The 22500-nt window shown below is 43.6% G+C and overlaps 2 protein-coding genes across 2 annotated transcripts in view; both read left to right on the top strand.

Annotated features, from left to right (window-relative positions):
• The window catches only part of mindy3 (MINDY lysine 48 deubiquitinase 3), a 33632-nt gene extending 20680 nt beyond the window's left edge, over positions 1 to 12952 (top strand). The window contains exons 11-15 of the mRNA XM_030783795.1: positions 1269 to 1341; positions 5563 to 5635; positions 7009 to 7096; positions 8251 to 8322; positions 12803 to 12952. Of these exons, the coding sequence (XP_030639655.1) occupies positions 1269 to 1341; positions 5563 to 5635; positions 7009 to 7096; positions 8251 to 8322; positions 12803 to 12952 (456 nt within the window). The remainder of the gene's footprint in view (positions 1 to 1268; positions 1342 to 5562; positions 5636 to 7008; positions 7097 to 8250; positions 8323 to 12802) is intronic.
• A 6779-nt stretch (positions 12953 to 19731) lies between these two features.
• itga8 (integrin, alpha 8) overlaps positions 19732 to 22500 on the top strand; it is a 63751-nt gene continuing 60982 nt past the window's right edge. Inside the window, exons 1-2 of the mRNA XM_030785421.1 lie at positions 19732 to 19907; positions 20474 to 20607. Of these exons, the coding sequence (XP_030641281.1) occupies positions 19732 to 19907; positions 20474 to 20607 (310 nt within the window). The remainder of the gene's footprint in view (positions 19908 to 20473; positions 20608 to 22500) is intronic.

Raw genomic sequence — 22500 nt, 5'->3', positions numbered from 1 at the left:
TTTGGCCTGATCCGTATTTTTCGTATTAGTCATTTTTCACCCGCTCTCTGTCTGAGCGAAGCCTTGCTCTAAACACACTCAAGGCTTTTAGCCATTTCACTGCCTTTACGCAACGCGCACACAAACACACACGCACACACACACACACACACACTCTGGTTCTTGTCATGAAACATATTGTCTGAGTGTGTACTCCATGTCCTCCACTGTTTGTTCTATTTTCTTTGCCATCATTGGCAGCTTGTAAAAAGAGAGAGAGAGAGAAACAAATTTTTCTCTAAATGTGTTTCAAAACTCTTCTGTCTTCAATTTTTCTTTGATTTAATACAGTCATAGATTTAGAAATTCGGGTTTTTTTTTTCTCGATTGCTCGAGTGAAAAACAAACTTTATTAAACAGAGCCCTTACCCCTTGTGAACATCTATGTGGTTCTGTGCAAAAGAACACCCCGATGGAGGGAGAGAAAAAAAAGGAATTCAGAGAGGAGAACAGGAGGAGGGAGCACAGCTACACAGCTAAAGCTACAGAACTGTGAGGGAGAGCCAAAGAACTATTCAGCTCCATTTGAATCCACTCAGTTTGTGGCTTCTAGCATTTTTGTTCCTTCTCAAATCGTCATAGAGTATCATTTTCTCCAGTAAATCGCCTTCTCTTCTGGACGGTGAAGAGTATCCAATGAGAAGTGGTCCAGGTGAACAGTAGCCAATGAGAATTTGTCCAGGTGAACAGTAGCCAATGTGAAATTGTTTAAGTGAACGGTAGCCAATGAGAAATGGTCCAGGGGAACACTATCCAATGAGAAGTGGTCCTGTTGAGTTTGACAGGCTGCTGACGGCTGAGGGTAACGTGATGAAGATGTCCTGGATCACACTGCAGTGCAAAATCATAAGTGTAGCCGAACACATGAAATGGTTAAATTGTTATAGTGCTACAAAGTGGAATAGGCTGAAAAATGTTTTGTGACTGACTCGACTCTTTCTCTCTCTCTCTCTCTCTCCCTCTCTCTCTCTCTCTCTCTCTCTCTCTCTCTCCCCCTCTCCCTCTCCCTCTCCCTCTCCCTCTCCCTCTCTCTCTCTCTCTCTCTCTCTCTCTCTCTCTCTCTCTCTCTCTCCCTCTCCCTCTCCCTCTCCCTCTCTCTCTCTCTCTCTCTCTCTCTCTCTCTCTGGCCTCTCTCTCTCTCTCTCTCTCTCTCTCTCTCTCTCTCTCTCTCTCTCTCTCTCTGGCCTCTCTCTTTCTCTCTCTCTCTCTCTCTCTCTCTCTCTCTGTAGGAAATGGCATTGGTCGCCCCTGAGTCGCCCTCAGAACAGGCCAGAAGAGTGTTCCAGAGCTTTGACCCAGAAGGTAATTAAAACAGCAAAGCACTGAAACATGAAGAAAGGGAGCAAGAATGTGCGTGTGTGTGTGTGTGTGTGTGTACATAACACATAAGACATATCAGCCACAGTGTGTCTGTAAGGTCATACCAAGCAGCTGAGTCAACCCATCCCTCACAAAGGGAGAGAGAGAGAGAGGGAGGGAGAAGTAGGCCTGAGGGTTTGTCCAGCACAGGAAAGAGCAGATCACAGGTTTATTTGCTCTGTGGCTTTTATCAGAGAGAGAGAGAGAGGATCCAACACTCAGTGTGTTTATTTACCTTGTACTGTGTAAGAGCAAGAATCGAGGAAAGAAGGAGACAAGATAGAGAGAGAACAGGAAAGAGAGAGAGAAAGAGAGAGACTGAACACTGAATTTTTCAAAGATTTGTGGTTTTGTACCACTTTATTTTGGAAGTGCTTATGAAAGAGAAGGAGTAAATGGTAAAAGGAAATCAGGAAAAAAAAAAGGATCAGCAGGGCTAATACACCATCCTGTGATGAAGGGAGAGAGAGAGAAAGAGAAAGGAAGAAAGAAAGAGTAGATCTCTGCAGTTTCCGTTATCTTAAGGTTTAGGGTTAAACCCTTCATCCGCTTTGATAACTCTCCCAAAGGATCACTTTACACACAGCATACTGCCATTAAAACCACACACACACACATACATACACATTATTACACACACACGCACACACAAAGCTCACACTTTAATAAGCTGAACTCAGAGAAGGAGGAAAGCAGGGATTAGTTTCCAGAAGGCAGCTTTCTTGGGAAGTGTTCGTCATTAACAGGGATTTGGACGGTGGAATTTCTATAGAGAGCTCCTCTATAGATCCTGCTTCCCACCCTGATCCTGTTTGATTTTTGATTCTCTCTCTCTCTCTCTCTCAGTGCTGTCTCCCTCTCTGAGAAGTCTCAGAGTCTCCCAGTGACTTTCTGTTTCTGTCTGTGGTTTTGGGTCTTAGGCTGTATTTCAGAGTTATTGATGTGATACAGGATTTGACTAATGGGAAGAGATGAAAGACAGACATACTCTCCAGTGATGTGTTGTTTTTTTTTTGTTTTTGTTTTTTTCAATATATAAAAAAACTGATAAGATTGACTTTCTTAATTATTCTCATTAGGAAGGAGGTGTGTGTGTGTGTGTGTGTTTTCTGGTCTGTTTACATTAACATCATGGGGGTTTTTAAAAGACAGAATGTTCTTGAAGGAATTGAAATGCATTGCTTTCAGCACAGTAAACAACATTCTTTTCTCTCCATTTTTATAAGAACAATATGCTGTGCTGTGCTGTCTTCGTGTGTGTGTGTGTGTGTGTGTGTGTGTGTGTGACAGCTCGCAGATTCCAGCTACCTCTGCTTGCAAACCACAGTTGTAACATGTTTGCACAAACTTTCAAGGACTCACAGACACAAACTGGAGATGGGAAAGTTCACACACATCTCATGTCTCTCTGCAAATCCACCAAAACACACACATCCCTGGTGACAGAAACAGCAGGTCATGCTGGAAATGTTTACTCTCCAAAAGCTAAACAGCGTCAGACCTGTAATCAACCCAGCTGTGTCAGCATGAATGCTTTCAGACACACACACACACACACACACACACACATACACTGCTCATGTTTCTAACAGACGTGATCCACAGAAATGTTACTGTGACTACAGTGGTTTTGAGAGGTCAGAGGTCAGGTTGGATTTTTGGTGGATCGTAGCCCTGATCACAGGATTTTTAACATGCCACTCATTCTTCCTCCTCATTTCATCCTCCTCCTCATCTTCCTCATCCTCACCTGTTCTCTCAGGTCAAACCCCTCTCTCTGTGTCCTTCCTCTGCCTGGTCTGTATCCTGTGCTGCAGAGATTCCTCTCTGGGGTTTATTTGTCTGACACATTGGCCTGTTCCGAATTAATATGGAATATGAGATGAAAAAAAAAAAAAAGTTTGGTCCTGTATCAGACAAATAACTGTTCTTGTTTTCACACTGGATGGATGGAGACTGTCTTTCTCTGCCTTTGGTCTGGTCCAAAAACAGAGAGAGGCCCTGTGTGTGCGTGTGTGTGATATGTCAATATATTTTATAAATTGTTTGAACATTTGAGTGTTACTGAAAAAACGCAATGCACATGAATCATCTGGGCAAATATTAGTTTGCCATCTCTCTCTCTCTCTCGTTCTCTCTCTCTTTTACTCTCTCTTTCCCTCTCTCTCTCTTTCACTCTCTCTTTCTCTCTCTCTCTCTCTTTCTCCATCAAACACACACACACTTTTTTTTTTCTTTTTTTTCTTCGCAGAGGCTGCTAGTCCCAGATGCGGTCATGTTTAACATAACAGAAGAACTTCTTATAGTGCAGGAATGTGTGTGTGTGTGTGTGTGTGTGTGTGTGTGTGTGTTTGTGTGTGTGTGTGTTTCATTTCCACGATTATCAGCGACCGATTGTAATCTCATCCACTTCATCACTAGATATGTGAGCAGAATAACCAGCCAACACTTTTCTAATTCAGCTATTTAACCTCATATTCACCCCCACCTCATGCATTCACTTTCACACAGCTATATTACCCACTGCCCCTCTCTCTTTCTCTCTCTCTCTCTCTCTCTCTCTCTCTCACACACACTTTCCATCTCTCCCTTGTGTTATGCTCCACCTCTCCCTCTTCTCTCATTATCTTTTCCATCCTCTGTGTTGAAGCTCTCTCTCTCTCTCTCTGTGCTGTCTGGTTATTTGTGTTGGAGTGGATGAGTGTACAGGAGATCGGGTCATCCTACTGTTTGTTGCTGTTCTAGGCCAGGTTCTGTTTAAAGAGGATACTCATAGTCATTAAAGTTGGATCTTTCTCACTGACCTCCTCATTACACAGTCCCCCTCACACACTCCCAACAGAGCCAGGTGCATAGACACACACACACACATGCACACAAACCTACTCACTCTTGCACTCATTAAGGAGTTTATGAGGTTAAAAATTAAATTCTGTCTTTTGTATGTGTGTGTATGTAAGATTTTCCCCAAGTGTTTCCGTAGTATATATGACCTGGAGAAGTAGGATGGCATGGTGTGTGTTCAGATATGAGTTTGGGGGTGTCTGTGTGAGTGTGAGTGTGTGAGTGTGTGAGTGTGAGTGTGTGAGTGTGAGTGTGTGAGTGTGAGTGTGTGAGTGTGAGTGTGTGAGTGTGAGAGTGTGTGAGTGTGAGAGTGTGAGAGTGTGAGAGTGTGTGTGTGTGTGTGTGAGTGTGAGTGTGAGTGTGAGTGTGTGCGTGTGTGTGTGTGATCTGTAACACATGGATCATCTCTATAGAGCTTAAGGATGAACCTCATTACAGTTTCCCAGAAAACGTCTGGTAAAAATACACAGTGTCACAGACGGCACACACACACCTTATGTTTCATCTCTCATTACCTCTCTCTCTCTTCTCTTTACAAATGATGGATGGATGAAGAAGGAGAGAACAAGAGTTTAGTGTTATTAGATAAAGAACAGCGCATAAAGGAAGAGAGGGAAGGAGGGAATGGAGAGTGAAAGAGGAGGAAATGAGCAAATGAAAGAGAGAGTTTGAAAGGCAGACAGACAGAGAGAACAAGAGAAGAGAACATGTAATGGAGAGAGATGATGAGAGAGACTTCAGCGCTGGGGTTAAGAGAGGCAGCTATTCAACAGGCATCCTGTCCTACGCTTGACTTGTTTTTCTCTTTCTCTCGCTCGCTCTCTCTGTGTGTCTGTGTGTGGGTGTGTGTGTGGGTGTGGGTGTGTGGGGTTCTCTGGTTACACAGGCTTTGATTCTTGAATACAGGCTAATCTTCACTTAATGGATGTCAAGACAGAATTACATCTGACTAATCAAGTGACCAGGCTGCTAGTTTTCTCTTTGTGTGTGTGTTGCGTGTGTGTGTGTGTCTGTCTGTCTGTGTGTGTGTGTGTGTGTGTGTGTGTTTTCTGTTTAGGACTTCTTAGGGTCTTAGAACATGTTCTTGGCTTGTTATATATTGGAAAACACTTCAGTTATTTACAGCATTTTTTGAGATTTCAGTATTTTGTTCTGACCATTTGGCATCGATGAATCATTAATGTTTTATGATGTTATTTGTGTTCTCTCGTCTCAAAATAGTATTCCCACCTCTCTCTCTCTCTCTCTCTCTCTCTCTCTCTCTCTCTCTCTCTCTCTCTCTCTCTCTCTCTCTCTCTCTCTCTCTCTCTCTCTCTGCAGATAACGGGTTTATTCCAGATTCTCTGCTGGAGGATGTTATGAAGGCTTTGGACCTGGTCTCTGAGCCTGAATAGTAAGTGTGTCTTAGAGGGGTGGGTGTGTTTGTGTGTGTGTGTGTTCGTTTTTGTGTGTGTGTGTGTGTGTGTGTGTGTGTGTTGACACCTGCATCCTTCTGTCTCAAATCCGTTCTTAAAAGAAAAAGTGGAGAAGGGTTTTTTCACTTCAGTGCTGTCAAACAGATAGAGCGACCATTACATACAGTACATGTACACACTACAGTCTCCACACTACACTGTCGTCCCTCTCACTACAGACGTATACTCTCCCTCATATCAGCGCCCGTAGGAATGATCTCATTCAAAACAATCCTCTTCAGTCTTACAGTTTCACACTGATGCTGTGACGACAGGCACTGCCCGCTTTCCCCCCCTCATGTCCGATCTGTGACACTGACCGTCGCCCGGGAAAGCAGGCGTGTGTACTCTTCGGCCAGTCAGAAACTTCAACGAGTACGCAGCCCAACTGAAAACCTCCAGCCTTGACCAATCAGACCTCCAGGACAAGACCAGGGGGGCCTCAACATATAGACGAACATGTCAGATACGCATCTGACATATCTGACTCATGGCGTAATAACTCACTGTGTTGTGGTAACCCATACACGCACTGGACAATGTTAATGGAATGCCAAACTGCCCCGGCATGGGAAAAACAACACAACCCAAATCATGTGACCCAAAGATGGCAAGTGTCCCAAAACTTCAGATTTATTACGCCCAAACATCGGAGGAACGCAGACATCGGGATCAGACCGCCGGCGGATGTTTGGGTTTTTTTTTGTTTTTTAAGGGGCGAAAAAAAAAAATACCGGGGACCTGTCAAAAGACCTCGGGGCGCTGGAGAAGGCGCCCGTCGCCCCGGGGCGATCGGCCGACTTATCGGCCGTCTCCGTTTTCGATTTCCGTCGGCGCAGGGGCAAGATCCGGGAGACTAACGCTCGCGTCCGCGTCGGAGCGTTCCTAAGCTTCATTTTTCTTCCTTAAAAAGGAAAAGTCTGCTCTTTTTCTTTTTCTTTTTTTTCCCTAATCAGAGAGGTAGTTGTTTTAGAAAAATGAAAGTTAGGTCCCCGGCCAAACAGGGATATATTTAGTATCTGAGCGCACTATTCCTGATCATCGTAAGTCATCGCTAATCTAAGCCCCCAATGTTTCAACTCTCAGACAGCAAGGGCAGGAAAAACACCCACACACACACACACACACACACACACACACACATACACATTCACTGTCTGTGAATCTAACACTAACACATATGCTTATCATTATGTCTCACACACACAAGACACTCACTGTATCACTGAAGCTGTCAAACAGACAAACCCTATAATCTGTCCTTTGCTCTAACTTTGCTTTTCTTTCCCCTCTCTCTCTCTCTCTGTGTTAGTGTGAATGTTATGAAGAGCAAACTGGATCCAGAGGGCTTGGGTATCGTTCTGTTGGGGCCATTCCTGATGGAGTTCTTTCCCGATCAGGTAATGCACAAACACACTTCTCATTCTGTTTGGCCCATCCTCACAACAACCTGTGTACCCCGTCTATCAGCTACCCTGTCCTTCTTTCCCTCCTTTTTTCTTTCTTTCTTTCTTTCCTTCTCAGTCTCGTGCTCTCTCAACCTGTCTCTCTCTCTCTCTCTCTTTCTCTTTCTCTCCTCCTCGTTTCTCTCCATCTCACACATGCTTACGGAGCTCATGTGGAGTACCTGCATCAGACCATATCAGGAATGAGAAGAGAAGAGGAGAAAGGAGAGGAGGGGGCTGTAGGGCTGTATATACAGGGTGGAGCAGGGGGGAGAGAGAGGGAGAGAGAGAGAGAGGGAGGGATATTGTTGGCACTGTTGTACTATTGCTGGTCTTGTGTGAAATAGATTAGGGACACTCTCAAAGCAAAATCCTCCATTTACCATCAAATTAAACAACGTAAAGACATTTCAGCCGTACACACACACATACACACAATCTCACTCGCGCTCACACACAGTCTCACACATACAGACACACACGCTCAGGCCTGTTCGAGCACTAGCACTTACGCAGTGCTGTGGTATGAGAGCTAGACTGGAGGTATTTTGGCTCCTGTGTGAGGCGTGTTTTTGGATCTGACGGATCGTTTGCCTTGGACCAAAGGCCTCCTTGGCCCTGTTCAGCCTTTTTTTTGCCCCCCTTTTTTTTTTTTTCAGCAGGCAGCTCCACTGATAGTTTGTCTTAGACTGATGCTAGTATTCTCCAGCTGCTTGTCAGAATACAAGTTCTCAGTGGGCTTTGAATTTGCTTTTAGCCAGACTAAATGTTTTAAAAAAGCAACTCTTTTTTTTTTCCCCCGTCTTCCCCTTGTCAGCGGGTTCAACGTGTGGGTTTGGCATCTCGCAGTTGTTTAAAACAGACTGAGAAATTTCATGAAGGTTTTTTGTTTTATTTGATTTGATTTGATTCGTGTATTTATTTATTTTTTAATTGAACAGGATGTCCGTCATGATGCTTTTGACTTAAACTGGAGTATCATCTATCGTTGATTTTATGTAGCGTGTGACGTTGTCTTAAAACTGGGGTCACACACACACACACACACATATGTACACTGACACACACAGTGGTCACCCTTTGACGCGTGTCGTCTCTCTCTGTTCCAGGACTCTGGGATTCCAGACTCATTTCCTGTGTATCATTATAACGGCCTCAAGCAGTCAAACCATAACGAGAAGGTAACACACACACACATTCACATATACTTACATGCACTCACACTCGTACCCAAACTCAAATCTAAAAATATAAACACACAGAACTGCTTTAACAATCTACACGTAAACATACAATAAAACCACTCCGGTAAACAAACATTCGAAAGATTGAAATAAATGTATGTGATTCCAAAAGAAAAAAAAAACAGTATACACACAGACGTAGACATTTTCACACGCATTAAAAAAAGCTTAGACACACATGTGCACACCCGTACACACACACGCACACAGTTCTGACTTGATCCTGTCTGATCCCAGACATGTTGAGTTTATTGTGCCTTTTATTACTGACCTGCTAGAGAGACTTCATTCAGACGCCATAGCAACATGTCTGTCTTTCTCTCAGACGTATAAAAAGTTTATCAAACACAGAGTGTCACTCGCTCTCTCGCTCTTTCTCTCTGAGACACATCAAACATTTATTACCATCAGACTTCTCTAAACATCATTACAAGTCACTTAAAGGATCTCGGATAACAAATGAAGAGAAGTCATAAAACCATACGCGATTATGGGCGGTTTTCTAGCAGGAATGAGAGAGCAGTAAGTGCATTTGAACAGAAGTGAGTGTTTTCCAGCACGGCTCCAGTTGGCATCCAATGGCCGCTGACATAGAGCTGGAAGATGATTTACTGGTCAGTCAAGTCCAGATGTGAGGGTCTCCTTTCAGCAGCCCCCCCCCCCCCACCTTTTTTTTTTTTTTTCTTTTTGGCAGGGGTGGTCTGGGTGTCTGTGTTACTGTCACTGGTAACTAAATGTTTTCCCTGATCGTGGAAACCTCATTTCCCATTTTCCACAGACCCCGGATTCCCGTTAAAAAAAAAAACGCAACACACTAATGACATTTACACATGCCAGCTTCTGTACATCCTCACTCCACCTGTGTGTTTTTGTGTGTGTGTGTGTGTGTGTGTTCTTTCATGTGTTTGTGTGTTTTTTTTGTATGTGTGACCTACTGACCTTTGACATTTTAAGAGGAAGTGTGAAGTGTGACAGGCTCTCAACGCCTGTGAATTAGTTCAGACAACGCGCGCGCGAGTGTGTGTGTGCGTGTGTGTGTCTGTGTCTGCGTGTGTGTGTCTGTGTGTGTGTGTGTGTGTGTGTTTTGACTGCTTCATTACCCTGGCAAGCACTTTAGCAGCAGTAGCAGCAGCGAAGTGGCAGGGCTTTTGTTCCAGAACCTTCCGCTCCAGCACCTGTTTGATCACAAGAGCCTTTACACGGAGAGAGCAGGGCAGGGGTGTTTTAAAGGCCTTAACGGACCAACGGCCACCGGATAGACGCGGCTCCTGCTCTTTCCGTCTCAGCTTCTCTCTTTGTCCCACGTCGGACTGAGAGGGAAAACGCGTCGTTTTCAACCTTTTATTCACCCGGTTGTCCGTGCCAGTCGGCCTGAGTCACGCAGCCTGAGGCCAGAAGGTTTTTAATACGTGTTAATCGGCCGTGCTAAGGAGAACGTTGTGATCGTACCGCGAGTCCGGCGGGACCGCGTCTGAGGAGGACACTGATAGGTCTCACTTAGGCCAGCAGATTAGAGCAGTCCTCAGCTCTGCTTTACGTCACGTTTGAGTGTGTATCAGCCCGGCTGCGTCCTGTCTCCGCTCTGCGTCTGGGCCGCTCTGACTCTTCCCAGACGTGTGTTGATATATCAGTCAAACTTACTATAGCGTCTCGCGTATGGAACTGACCCATTACAACACATGCATAAACACAGAGCCAAGACAGTCGCTATCTCTACAGAAAACCATAAAAAAAAAAAAGCACCCTACGCAGTACGAAATATCGCTCTTGTAGGAGAAATATTTAGATTATGGAAAGCAAACACACACAGACAGTGTTGACGTGTCTTAATAAAAACCAGTCCAGACTAATAAGTACACTGAGTCTGTCGGACATTGTGAAAGACGGAACACACCCAGACTAGGAGCACTCTCGGAAGGTCTGATCACTTTTTGCAACCTTTGAAGACATCTAGAGGGGTTTCCTCCTGATAAGAGCAAGGGCCAAAGTTTACACCGTTTGGTTTGCTTTGGTCACCTGTTGCTTAGAATCCCTCTCAAGAACCACAGGTGTGGACGTGGTATTTGTCGTTTCGTAAATTTCAGATATCATCCAACCCTGATCAGTAATATAACACACCCTTTATTACATAAACAGATGTGGGTTTTTTTTCTTTTTCTTTTTCATTTTATCAAATGATTTTTCATTTTATCAAACGTTCTGCTCCTGGTGGACCGTTGCTCTTTGTATTTGACTTTTTTCCCTGTTGTAACACGACTGATTCAACTCATAAGCTAATTATCAAGGCCCTAATCAGTAGAGCGAGGGGTGTGTGTGTGTTTGAGCAGGGAGACAGCTGAAATGCACAGAGCTATGCAGGAATAGGACTAGGAATAGGACTGCCAAACAGTTCTGTAGAGTTTTTCATCTGATCTTTCGTCTGCGAAGCCAGAGTCTAAAACTGGATGTGTCAGCCACTGCTCCGAAGGCTTGTTTTACTCCAAAACAGTGGCATGAAGATAGTCTACAAAAACCCAACAGCCGATCTAGTCCCCAGACGTCTTTTTCTCTCGACTCTGACTTTCTCTCTCATGTCATTTCCCCGACTTCTCAGAGTGACAGAGCCTTAATGGTGACTCAGCTTTGACTAAAATAGTGTTATTCTACTGTTTTAAGTGTCAAACAGTCACCCGACAAAACCAACAGTTTGTTTAATGGTTTTTTGTTTTTGTTTTTTTATGAACTCCACACGAGTCGGCCCGTAGGCTGTGTCGTAAAAAGCCATACAGATACAATTCATTTATTGAACTTTCTTTGACACTGTCCCAGAGCCAAGATGGTGGTGAATTCCGTCTCTTCAAAGCTTGGCTTGGAAACTACTCTCAAACCAAGAGCCAAAATGGCGGGCGGGGCGTGAACCCACGACCTGGAGGGCTATCCCCCAATCCCGTGCTCTGTAGAGCTGACGTTTGGGCCTGACTACCAAAACACTGGCCACCAGAGACCCGGCCCATTTCCTCCTCGAGAGTTTCCATTCGCTCACACACTCGCTCGGTGAGAATCAGAAAGCAGGTGTTCACAGATTGTGTCTTGGAGGGATTACATATCCTAAGTTTTTTTTTGTTTTTTGTTTTTTTTCTTTTTTCTATGGATTATTAATGTAGATGTGGGAAAGCAGATGAATAAACTCTATGTGCTGGTCTGTGACAAAAACAGCCTGCATTGTTCTCATAGCACACAGGGGTGAGAGGAAGTATAAACCCGCGGCGGAAATGTAACTATAGCCGACACGCTGAATGTGTGTCATCTACCACAACGTAATTTGGACACTGAAGATGAGTTTGTTAGCATAAGCACTTCCACCTTCCAACACAAGAGGGAGTGAGAGATAGTTGACGTTACCATCTTAATCCTCTCCCAGTGGAGTTCAAACATAGTCTAATGGAACTTGAAAGTCAACTGTGACCATGTCTTTCTTTGAATACATACATTCTGTTTCAAACACATGCATAATTTAGGTTTGCTATTAGTTCGTGTGTGTGTGTGCGCGTGTCTGCGTGCGTGTATGTGTTGCAGTTTTAGGGTTGTGTCCGTTTACAGTGCGGTAAACGTGATTGATTGATTGACTGACGTGACTGAAGTTCTGAGAGTTTGGATCATCCCCAGTAGAACTTTCCGGATTTAGTCGTTGTCATGGATCACCGCATTTCGCATGACACTCGATACCAGCTCGTTGAAATCTGCACTGCCGTCTTACCGTTACACGCGGACACAATCATTTACCATGACACATGGCGAAGACAGGCAGTGGACACACACACGGTCCTCATAATACAGCTTGTAAGGCATGTTATGCATGTATGCATTCCTCAACACACACACACAGACATACACATGTGTTTCCCATGACATGCCATGTAAAACCCATAATCACATACACATAGAGTGTACAAAGGTTCGGTGAGGTAACCTGAAAACATCTTTCTTTTCCACGCTTCTCTCTCAGAAAATATGGGGTAGGACACACACACACACACACACACACACACATCCTCCACTCAGAGACACTCACAAAGACATTGACCATAACACTGTATTCAGGGCACAGCACTCACACACACACATACACACACAGAGCGAGTGCCCCTCCATATGGAAGCCATCGTGTGGGCTCAGGTTTGATGATGTCATCGCAGGAGGCCAGGTTTGTAACGCTCGGGGCTTGAGCGTGCATCAGAAACAGACTGTCTGAGAGAGAGAGAGAGAGGGCAAATGTGTGTCAACCAACTGTACCATCCTCACTCACACACCAGTTCAATCATGTTTCAAGACCGGTGCATTTTAATGATGGGTCAGCACTTCACATTAACTGTCAAACTGAACCTTAAGTATGTATCAAATGTGTGATCTCTCTCTTTCTCTCTCTCTCTCTCTGTAGGTGGGTTATGTTGAGGGCACTGCTGTGGTCATGGGTTTTGAGGACCCTATGGTGCGAACGGATGACACGCCCATCAAACGCTGTCTCCAGACCAAATGGCCATATATCGAACTCCTCTGGACCACTGAGAGGTCACCCTCCCTCAATTAAACCACCTACCTCTTTACCTCTCTCTCTCCCTCTCGCTCTCTCTCTCTCTCTCTCTCTTTTTCTTTCTCTGCCTCTCTGTCTCTCTCTCTCTCACTCTCTCCCCACCTCTATCTGGCTCCGCCCACTCGCTTCAGGAATGCTGGGAAACTTCGCAACTCAAGGACCACTCACACAGTTCCACTCCCGTAACACTACATTTACAGAGGCCAACACAGTGCCTCAGCTGAACTTGGGAGAAACAGAGACTATAAATCTCAATACACAAACACACACACACACACGAAATGCATTAATGCTCTCGTTTGTTTCCACATCTCAACTGGCTTGTATATTTAACAACAAGACAACTTTGTTTTTATGTTCATAATCTTTTGAATCGAACAAATGATTGCTTTTTTTTTTTTGGTAAAGTTCTCTTTGTTTAATGTGTAGCTCATAACACAATGTTATTCTTTTTTCTTTTCATTTTGTTTTCTTTTTTTTTTTTTTTTGCTGGCGTTAATATATATAAGTATATTTTTATTGACATTCCACATCACAATGTGTACTGAACAAAAAAAAAAAAAAAAACATTTTAAAAGGCAAAGTCTACTGAGACCCTAGAACGAGTCATTCACGGAGCTGTGAGCGGGTGTGGATGTTTGGTTTGTTTCTTTTGTTTTTTTTTTTTTTGGTTTTGTTTTGTTTTGTTTTTTTTTAAATCAAAGGTAAAAAAAAATAAATAAAATAATCATCGTTGGTTATTGCGAATATTTAAGGGACTGTTTGACCAAAGTTGTTTTTTTTTTTTTTTTGGGCTGAAGATGTAGCACATCTGGTTTATGGCTAATCTCCTGAACAGACTGGAGTGTGTGTTTCTCCCAACACTCACCTGATCCTGAGGAACTGGACACGCTCCGCCGTTTGGATGGGTTTAGAAAGGAATGCACTATAACTCAATGCAGGACACAGAAAGAGAGAGAGAGAGAGAGAGAGAGAGATGGCAGGGGGAGTAAGGATAAGATAAAATGGAGGAGGTATAAAGAGATGAATGAAGAGGTGTATGTATTGTCACACATGAGTCCAACGCCCCACCCCCCCACCCTGCCGCTTGTTCCACCGGTCTGTTTCCTGTGCGACCTGTTTCGCGTATTTATTGTCATTTTTTTGTTTTTTTTTTTTTTGTTTTTGTTTTTGTTTTTTTCTGCATGAGGGGGAGAAAAAAGAAGGATGAACAAAACACATTATTTATTCTGATTCTGAAGGCTCACCCAAAAATAAACACCCCTTTTCTTCATGCCCTTCTGTGTGTCCTTTGTCTCCTTACTCCCACCAGATGATACAGCTAATTAACCTCTGGGTCCACCAGAATCCACAGAACAGAGTTACAAATCAAGCCAAAAACACTCATCTGCCTCGACACCAGATTCCCCAAAACATCCTATTCGCAACACTGGTCCCTTACTCACTATGGTCTATCCAACATCTGATTCGAAAGATACAAAAATCTCAACTATGTCCTAAAGCGCAGAACCGCACAGAATAGGCTTTCAGAAACACTTGTTATTCATCATTAGACACAGATGATCTTAACATTTGAATAGTGATAGAAAAGTAACACACCATTCCATATTTAACAGTCATGTTAACCTCTTCAGACTGACATCTATGACGCCTTTTTTGGGCAAATAAACTTCCCGGTGGTGGGATGTCGCACTGTGGAAACAAACTGATCAACCTAGGGTAACCATCAAACTTTTAAACAGTTTTGGATACATTTTCAGTAACCCCCCCCCCCCCCTAACAAAATTATGGATGAACCTTCAAGACGTGCGGGTAATTCGGACTGTATTAAACCATGGAATCCTCCGCAAACTTCCTCCTCCTCCTCCCGCTAGACCGCCCCCCTTCCGAGCCTAAATACACACAGCACGGGGAATATATGATGTCACGGGACCTGACCCTCCGTGGCCTGTTAGAATCCCTGAGCTCACTTGAATGAGACGCCTGTAGTTCAGTTCGACCGGTGAAGTTCAGACGAGGAGATAATTAAAAACGTTCGCCCGATGCATTTGTAACATATGGAACAGATCCTTTATGTTCTAGGCGACGCGTTGAATAAAAAATGGCACGGTCTTACAACAAAATAAAAAAAATGATAAATAAATAAAAGCCACATTTTCAGCGGAACCCAAATTTTTCATCAGACTCTCGAAGAAACGTCTGTTTGGCACTGCATCAAACAGCCACTATTTTCCATCCATTGAACGGCAAAGAAAATCAATTTAAAACCAGATTCTGGGTGTTACTGCTTTTTCTCTGACTTTTATTGGCGTAAAATGGCAGTAGAATTCTATGGAGACCACATGGTCCCTGTTCAATTTGTCCCGTCAAACACTTGGCTAACTTTGGGTCGGCTGGGAGTTATCAAGACATTGAAGCTTTGATGTAAACACGCTTGGCGGGGTTGATCTAAACTTTGCGAATGCCGTAGCTTCAAATCCGTTGGCCTCACCCAATATGCCGTAAACAATCCCGCGTCATCCCGCCGCCGGCTGGCCGAGGTTCGGTTACATTGGGCCGTTAGGTGATGCATGGGTCCGACGGTTCTGTGACAAGCCTAAACTGTGCAGTGAATTATTATTAACACGATCTAATGTTAGACAGATGGGTGAGTCCACACAAGGTTAAAAAATAATAGCGATATTAATTCTGGAGAAACATGGGATATTTTAGAGTGGTTACCTGGCCCTCGACGAGTTTATCGGTACGTGATATATAGCCTACCTAAGTTTGAATCAAGTGTTTAAAGAGGTGTAGGGTCGAGATTGTTTATGCTGTCCTTTTGATCAGATAGAGTTGACATCTATTTAAGAATGAGGTAAACCTTTTTGTGTGTTTAAGTGTGAAATCTGACCTCACTAATTTAATGCGTAGCGCTTGAAATTTCTCAAAAATCCACGTCGCAATATTAGTCTGTCCTCTCGCTGCATCGAGTTCACTGGCCTCGTGCCTTAAAGAGACAAGGAGGGAATTCAGAGAATGTTTTCCAGCTTTCTTTCTCCTTCTCATCTCCTCTCCTCTCTCTCTCCCTCTCTCTCTCTCTCTCTCAGTATTAAACAGATTCGTCTCATACAGAGACCATGCAGAACCCATTATGCCTCTCTCACATGCCCAATGTGAGGTGTGTGTGTGCGTGTGTGTTTATGTCTGTGTCTAGTTGCAATTCTTTATCTGATGCACATATTGATTTTTATAGAGACACCTTAGTACTAAGAGCACAACTATCATAAATAAAATCATCCAGAAAGAGAGAAAGAGAGGGAGGTGGAAATATAGCAAGAGAGAAGGTTATATGTCTGCAATGGGATATGACTGTGTGTGTGTGTGTGTGAGTACTTTATATTTCTTTTTATCAAACATGACACTAAAAACAATCACAGATGTGCTTGCGAAATAGCAGCATCTTCTGTACGTGTCTGTGTGTAATATCAAATCACCCACTGACTCACACCACAACCCTGGTTGCTCTCACACCCTCTCCAAAAAATACAGACCCCGCACACCAAAAAAAAAAAGAATATTCTTTTTACTTAAGACAATCTCTAAACTTCTTCACCTGTTCGATACAGAGTTATGACGCAAAAAGTCTTCCTCCTTCCAAAACAACTATCGAGGTATTTTTTTTTGGAGGGGGGGGGGGGGGGGGGTCATCTTCACAGCTTTCTTTTGTGTGTGTGTGTGTGTGTGTGTGTGTGTGTGTGTGTCTGTGTGTGTGTTTGTATATGTGTGATGAATCAGACCTGCTGGAGCTTAATGGTTTTTAAATATTTCACCTGTGTGACTATACGAAAACATTGGCCGAGTCTTTCTTTCATGTATCACTCCACCGCCGCGGCATTCTCTGTCCGGTGAAATGTGTTCGTCAGCTCTCTGTTTTTGTCTCTGCGGTCCCGTGGAGTTCTTTAGACGCTACTTGAGTAAGTGGAGTCGGTATAAACTGAGTCTCTACTGAGTGTCCTGGCTCCTGCAGATAGTTTGTCTTTTAATACCTGTACATTAATCTTTACTTATGTGTGTTTGAGGTAGAATAGTTCTCTCTCTCTCTCTCTCTCTCTCTCTCTCTCTCTCTCTCTCTCTCTGTCTCTCTCTCTCTTTCGCTCTCTTTCTCTCTCTGGCCTCATCCCTACCGTCTGCTTCTTTTACCATTCCATGGCTCCCTTGATTTCATTCTCTCTCCTTCTCTACTCTCTTTCTCTCTGTTTCTCTCTCTCTCTCTCTCTCTGTCTCTCTCTCTCTCTCTCTCGCTCTCTCTCTCGCTCTTTACTCTCTTTCTCTCTCCCTCTCCCTCTCTACTCTCTCTCTCTCTCTGTTTCTCTCACATACTGATCAATCCATTCCTTTGAATACCTCCCCTCCCCTTCTCAAATGTGGCCTCTGATTTCTCTCTTTTCTTCTTTTTACCTTCTGCCTTGCCCCCCCCCCCCCCTCCTCCCCCTCTCCCCCCATCCCCTTCTCTGATCTCTTAGGGGTCATGCGAGATATGAAGCAGGAAGTCATGTGAACGCTCCTCTGTCATTGTTCCGTGTTCTCTCAGGGTTAGGAGAATGTATCACACCTGGGTTAAATTGTCCCTCACCCCCTAAATGCATTCCGTGTGCGTCTGCATTCCGCATGTGCCTTTCCCCGGGAATGGTCCACACTACATACGTAAAACACGTGTGTCCTCCAAAGGCAATATAAAGTGTATTTCATTACATGTGTGTCACTTTGGAAAAGGGTTTTTATATACACACACACACACACACACACACACACACATATATATATATATATATATATTTGATATGTATGAGGAGAGGGAAATGCTATTAGATGTTGTTTGTTTGTTTTGTTTTTCCTATTATAACTTTCTGGATAAAAGAGTGACCAAATTGCGCAGGAACAGACATGGTCTCTCTCTCTCTCTCTCTCTCTCTCTCTCTCTCTCTCTCTCCCACACACACACACACACACACACACACACACACACATACATCCTACACACATCCTACACACTTATTTCACCCCACCTCTATTCACCAAAAGCACTCATTCCCAGAGACGCTGTACAAAATACCCATGTTTGGGCATTGCAATTTATGATCAATGTCTTTTCCAGTTGAATATATTTTTATGTAATCCAGTGACATGTTAACAGTCTCTCCATTGTACCTGACTCTGATGGGAGATCCAGTGCAGTGCATGATTGATGTAGTCCCTGACCCTGCTGTTCCCACAGGCCCCGGGAATATCCGCAGGATCATTGCACGGGGACAACCCACCTAATCCACATGTGCACGTCTCGATATGGAGCTCGACTTTTCCTTGCGCGCGCACACACACACACACACACACACACTCACACACACACGCACACAAAATTCAATTTGGTGAGAATTTCCAAGACGGCGAATCCCGCGGTGAGAGAATAATACATCTCTTGAGAGAATAATTTAGAAAAAAAAAGACACCTTGAGACTTTCTGAAACTCGCCATCTGGTTCGCGAGGTCAAGGTCGTCGCCCACGACGTCTCTACCCACGGTTGAATCGCTTCAAATCACATGAAAACGATATCTTTCACTATGCTCCCTAACACGCGCCACCGACCGCTGTCTGTAAGAAATGCCCCATCTCAACTCAGAAATGTCCTTCATCACGTGGGCAGGGGCAAAGAAAAAGCTTCTACAAACGTCCCGTTTTCCATGAAATCGGTGCTGGTCTTGCACAGATGCAGTCAGCAGCAACGTGGATGGTGATTGATCTAACCCTCTGACTGATTTTTACCAATTTTAAGCTGTTCGCCGTTTCAGGAGCCTAAGGGAATAGCAGCACTCCACAAAACAACGTGCCAGACACTTTAAAAGTCTCAGCAGTATAGTATATAGTGTATAGTAGTAAGCAGTGAGGCTTACAGACAGTCTGTGTTGTTTAAAGAAACACAAGGGCCGGATAATGTTGGCATGACAGAGGGTTGTGTGTGTGTGTGTTTAAGAATGACTTCACTCAGATAAGATTAAAAGTCTGACACCCAGACGGTGCCTGTCAGCAAGCTGCGTCTTGCCCTCAGATGTGAATTGCGAGTTCTATTTTTAGTTTCACTACAAGGAAATGGCTCGGTATGACTTTGATATTTTGGTTTGGCATGAAAACGACCGCACTGATATTTCATTGGGACACAAAGGTTATACTTACCGCGCTAACTCCAAGCACCTATGTTTAAATTTGGGCGCCTCGCGCACATAATTACCCTTAATTATGTTCGTTCGGTGGTAGGTTAATAATCGCAACTTTTTATGACCCTGCAGGGTCTTACCCTTTAATGTTTGAAAATCCAGTCTATTAGTTGCAACATTTTTTGGATAAAGTAGTATGTAGGCTTCTTACTAAATTATTAGTATTAAGTAATTCTCTGTTCTGTCATAGATTTAAAGTGCCTTCCATAAAAGGAACTGGTAGGGTGACGCGGCTCGGGGCGCGCGCTGTGTGATGTGATGTGATGTGGTGCGGAGCACTGACTCGTGCGCAGCTCGTTATAATGTTTTGTATGCAAGAGCCCAAGGCAGAGCCCATCAGAAGGCGCGCGAGTTGCACGGGGAGTGTAACGGATGCATGGAGCAAGCACAAGAGTTTTGACAGCCAAGCACGGGACTAACTGGCGGATTTAACTGTCCCTGCCATTATCGAGGAATATAATCTCACCTTCTTTTTTAAACTCAAATATTTGGATTACTTCTGGAAGTGATTTGGGGCTTCAGCCATGCTGTTGAAAATTGTTCAGGTGTCTCTCCGTAAATGTTTGTGCTTTCTCCTAATTGTTTATGGAATTGCTGCGTTTAACCTGGATTTGGAGAAAACAACTATATACAACGGACCCGAGGGAAGTTATTTTGGATACTCAATAGATTTCTATCGCCCAACACAAGACAGAAACACGTAAGTAATGCGTTTGACGTATCCCTAATTCCTTATAAACTTCTTCGTATACTACTAGAGTCGGCCGCATCACTCCTGTTATGTGAAAAAAATGCTGTGCTGTTGAGACAAAACCTCATGCGTTCTGTAACGCCAATGTTCAGCACCACTGAAGTGGACCAAAGTCTGACATTGTTTACGACGTCCAAGTTGCCAAGATATTCAGACAAAGTTAAATATGTGTGTATGTACGAAATACATGTTAATCTCAATCTTTTATCACGAACCTGTATCGGTTATTTAGTACAACGTATGGAAAAAAGAGCGCGACATTTCATTTTCTTGACATTTCATACCGAACGGTGCTCGAAAAATTTGACACGAATCTCAGTACGCTTCAGCCTCGTGTGAATCTCAAAACCTGGGTAGAACTGCACGCACCAGTCCGTTTGTTTGTCTGAATTTCTCATTTTGCATGTAAACACGGTGTTTCGGCATAAATGCGTGACTGACTCTCTCTCTCTCTCTCTCTCTCTTTCTTTCTCTCTCTCTCTCTCTCTCTCTCTCTCTCTCTCATTTCCCCCTAGTATGTCCGTCTTGATTGGGGCTCCCAAGGCGAACACCTCCCAGCCGGGAATAGTGGAGGGCGGCGCGGTGTACTACTGCCCCTGGCCGGCCCCCGACTCTGACTCCTGCCGCCAGATCCCCTTTGATAAAGCCAGTGAGTACGGTCTGCGACACTTGGACAAATAACTGAAGAATGCAGCGCTGATTCTTTATTTCAGTGTTGATCTAAACTCATACAGGTCATTCTGTGTACAAGCTCTTTTTTTCTCTCTGAAATAATTCATCCATTTGAAGCCACTGGCTTTGTTTGATCATCAGAAAAGTGCCATTGCTTTTTCAAGAAAGTGTTGAGTTTTTATTTTTGTGGATGCATTAGAATTGCTAGAAAAAAAACTCATTTGAATTTTTACAATATGATTTGATTAGATTTTTTGATTATTCTATTCTATTCTATTCTATTCTATTCGATTCGATTCGATTCTGTTCTATTCTGTTCTGTTCTGTTCTGTTCTATTCTATTCTATTCTATTCTATTCTATTCTATTCTACTTTATTCTATTCTATTCTACTTTATTCTATTCTATTCTATTCTGTTCTATTTCAGGCAACTGGTTAGGCGACACAAATTCCTGTGTTTGTAATAAAAAGATCAAAAACCACATCCAAGAAAGAGTTAATTTCACCCCATATGGTTTGGTTTAAGTTCCAGGAGCGGGAGTAATTACCATACGTTCCCTAAAAAAGCTCCGTAACTTTACCTCGATGCGTAACCTTGCGTAGTTCAGACGTCCGTACGGATAATACATTACGCGTATCAATTAGAGCCGGTGCTCAACCCTACTAAATCTCTGGACCTTGAAAACGTACTCAGAGACGTCTTTATAATTAATAAAACATCCAGATGAAAGAAGTAGGTAGTACGATTTACAGCTGATGGGCAAAAACGCGCTTTGTGTAGAACAGGGTTATGTGGGGAGAGTGGAAAGTCGTATCCAACATACACGCACAAACTCTAATCCTATTCTGTGAAAGCGCGTTTAAATTGGTGGTGGCATCTGGGAAACAGATGCCAAGAGAACTGAGGTACATATGTTGATTGCGGTTCTTGTACTATTTGGCGCAACTAAAGCATCCCGGACATATGCCAGTAAATGAGAACTTGGGGGTATTGTAGTGGTTGGTATCCTGCAGCCTTGTGAGTCATCCGTCCGAGCAATGCCGCGTTTAACGCGAAAGAGTCGAATCGCTTCAAATATTGACTCTTTAGATGAGCAAGCAACGTTATGTCCTGCTTGACTCTGAACTTTTTGAAATACGACAGTCTTCCCGAGCAAAGAGCGGTTTAAGCGGAGTGATTTAGCCTCGATATGCGAGGGTTTATGTTATACTTGGGAAAATGTGATATTTTTTTCCGTTCTCTAGAGGGAGCTGTAGTAAGAGCATTTGTACGTTGTTACAGGTCTGTTACAGGATTCGCGCAAAACGCAGCGGCTTATTTCACTTTTAAACGGGGATAACATGGTGTTTGAAGTGAATTGAATCTGTATTGAACCAAAAAATATTTCATTACTATCTGTTACATCTTGTCCATTTGATGTTACGAGATGAGGAACGTTTTAATGACTATTAGTATTCAAGTAGGGTATGCTGCTCCGTATTTCTGTTGCTGATTAAGGAAAAGCAGCTACTGACACTGGTCACTTTTATCTAGAAATGTTGTTTTCAATGATTAAGAGAGGGTCATTACACCTATCGTTTTCTTAAAAAACAACAACAAGCCATGCACCTCTCTCTCTCTCTCTCTCTCTCTCTCTCTCTCTCTCTTTCTCTCTCGCTCGCTCGCTCTCTCTCTCCTCCATGTGTGTTTGTGTATGCTTTAAATGGGCTATAAAGCCAGCCACGGTTCATATATGCAGAGTGTTGAAGGAGATGAAAACACTTCTGTTGTGTTCTCTCTGTCAGGCTTCTAGACTAGGGGTTAATGCTGATGAGGTGAGAGAGAGAGAGAGAGAGAGAGAGAGAGAGGATGGCAGTGGGTGAGGTGACT

This window comes from Chanos chanos, chromosome 9 (assembly GCF_902362185.1).
Source record: "Chanos chanos chromosome 9, fChaCha1.1, whole genome shotgun sequence".
In the NCBI taxonomy this organism is placed as follows: domain Eukaryota; kingdom Metazoa; phylum Chordata; class Actinopteri; order Gonorynchiformes; family Chanidae; genus Chanos; species Chanos chanos.
The sequence above is the reverse complement of the archived record's forward strand: the minus strand, read 5'-3'. Positions and strand labels throughout refer to the sequence as shown.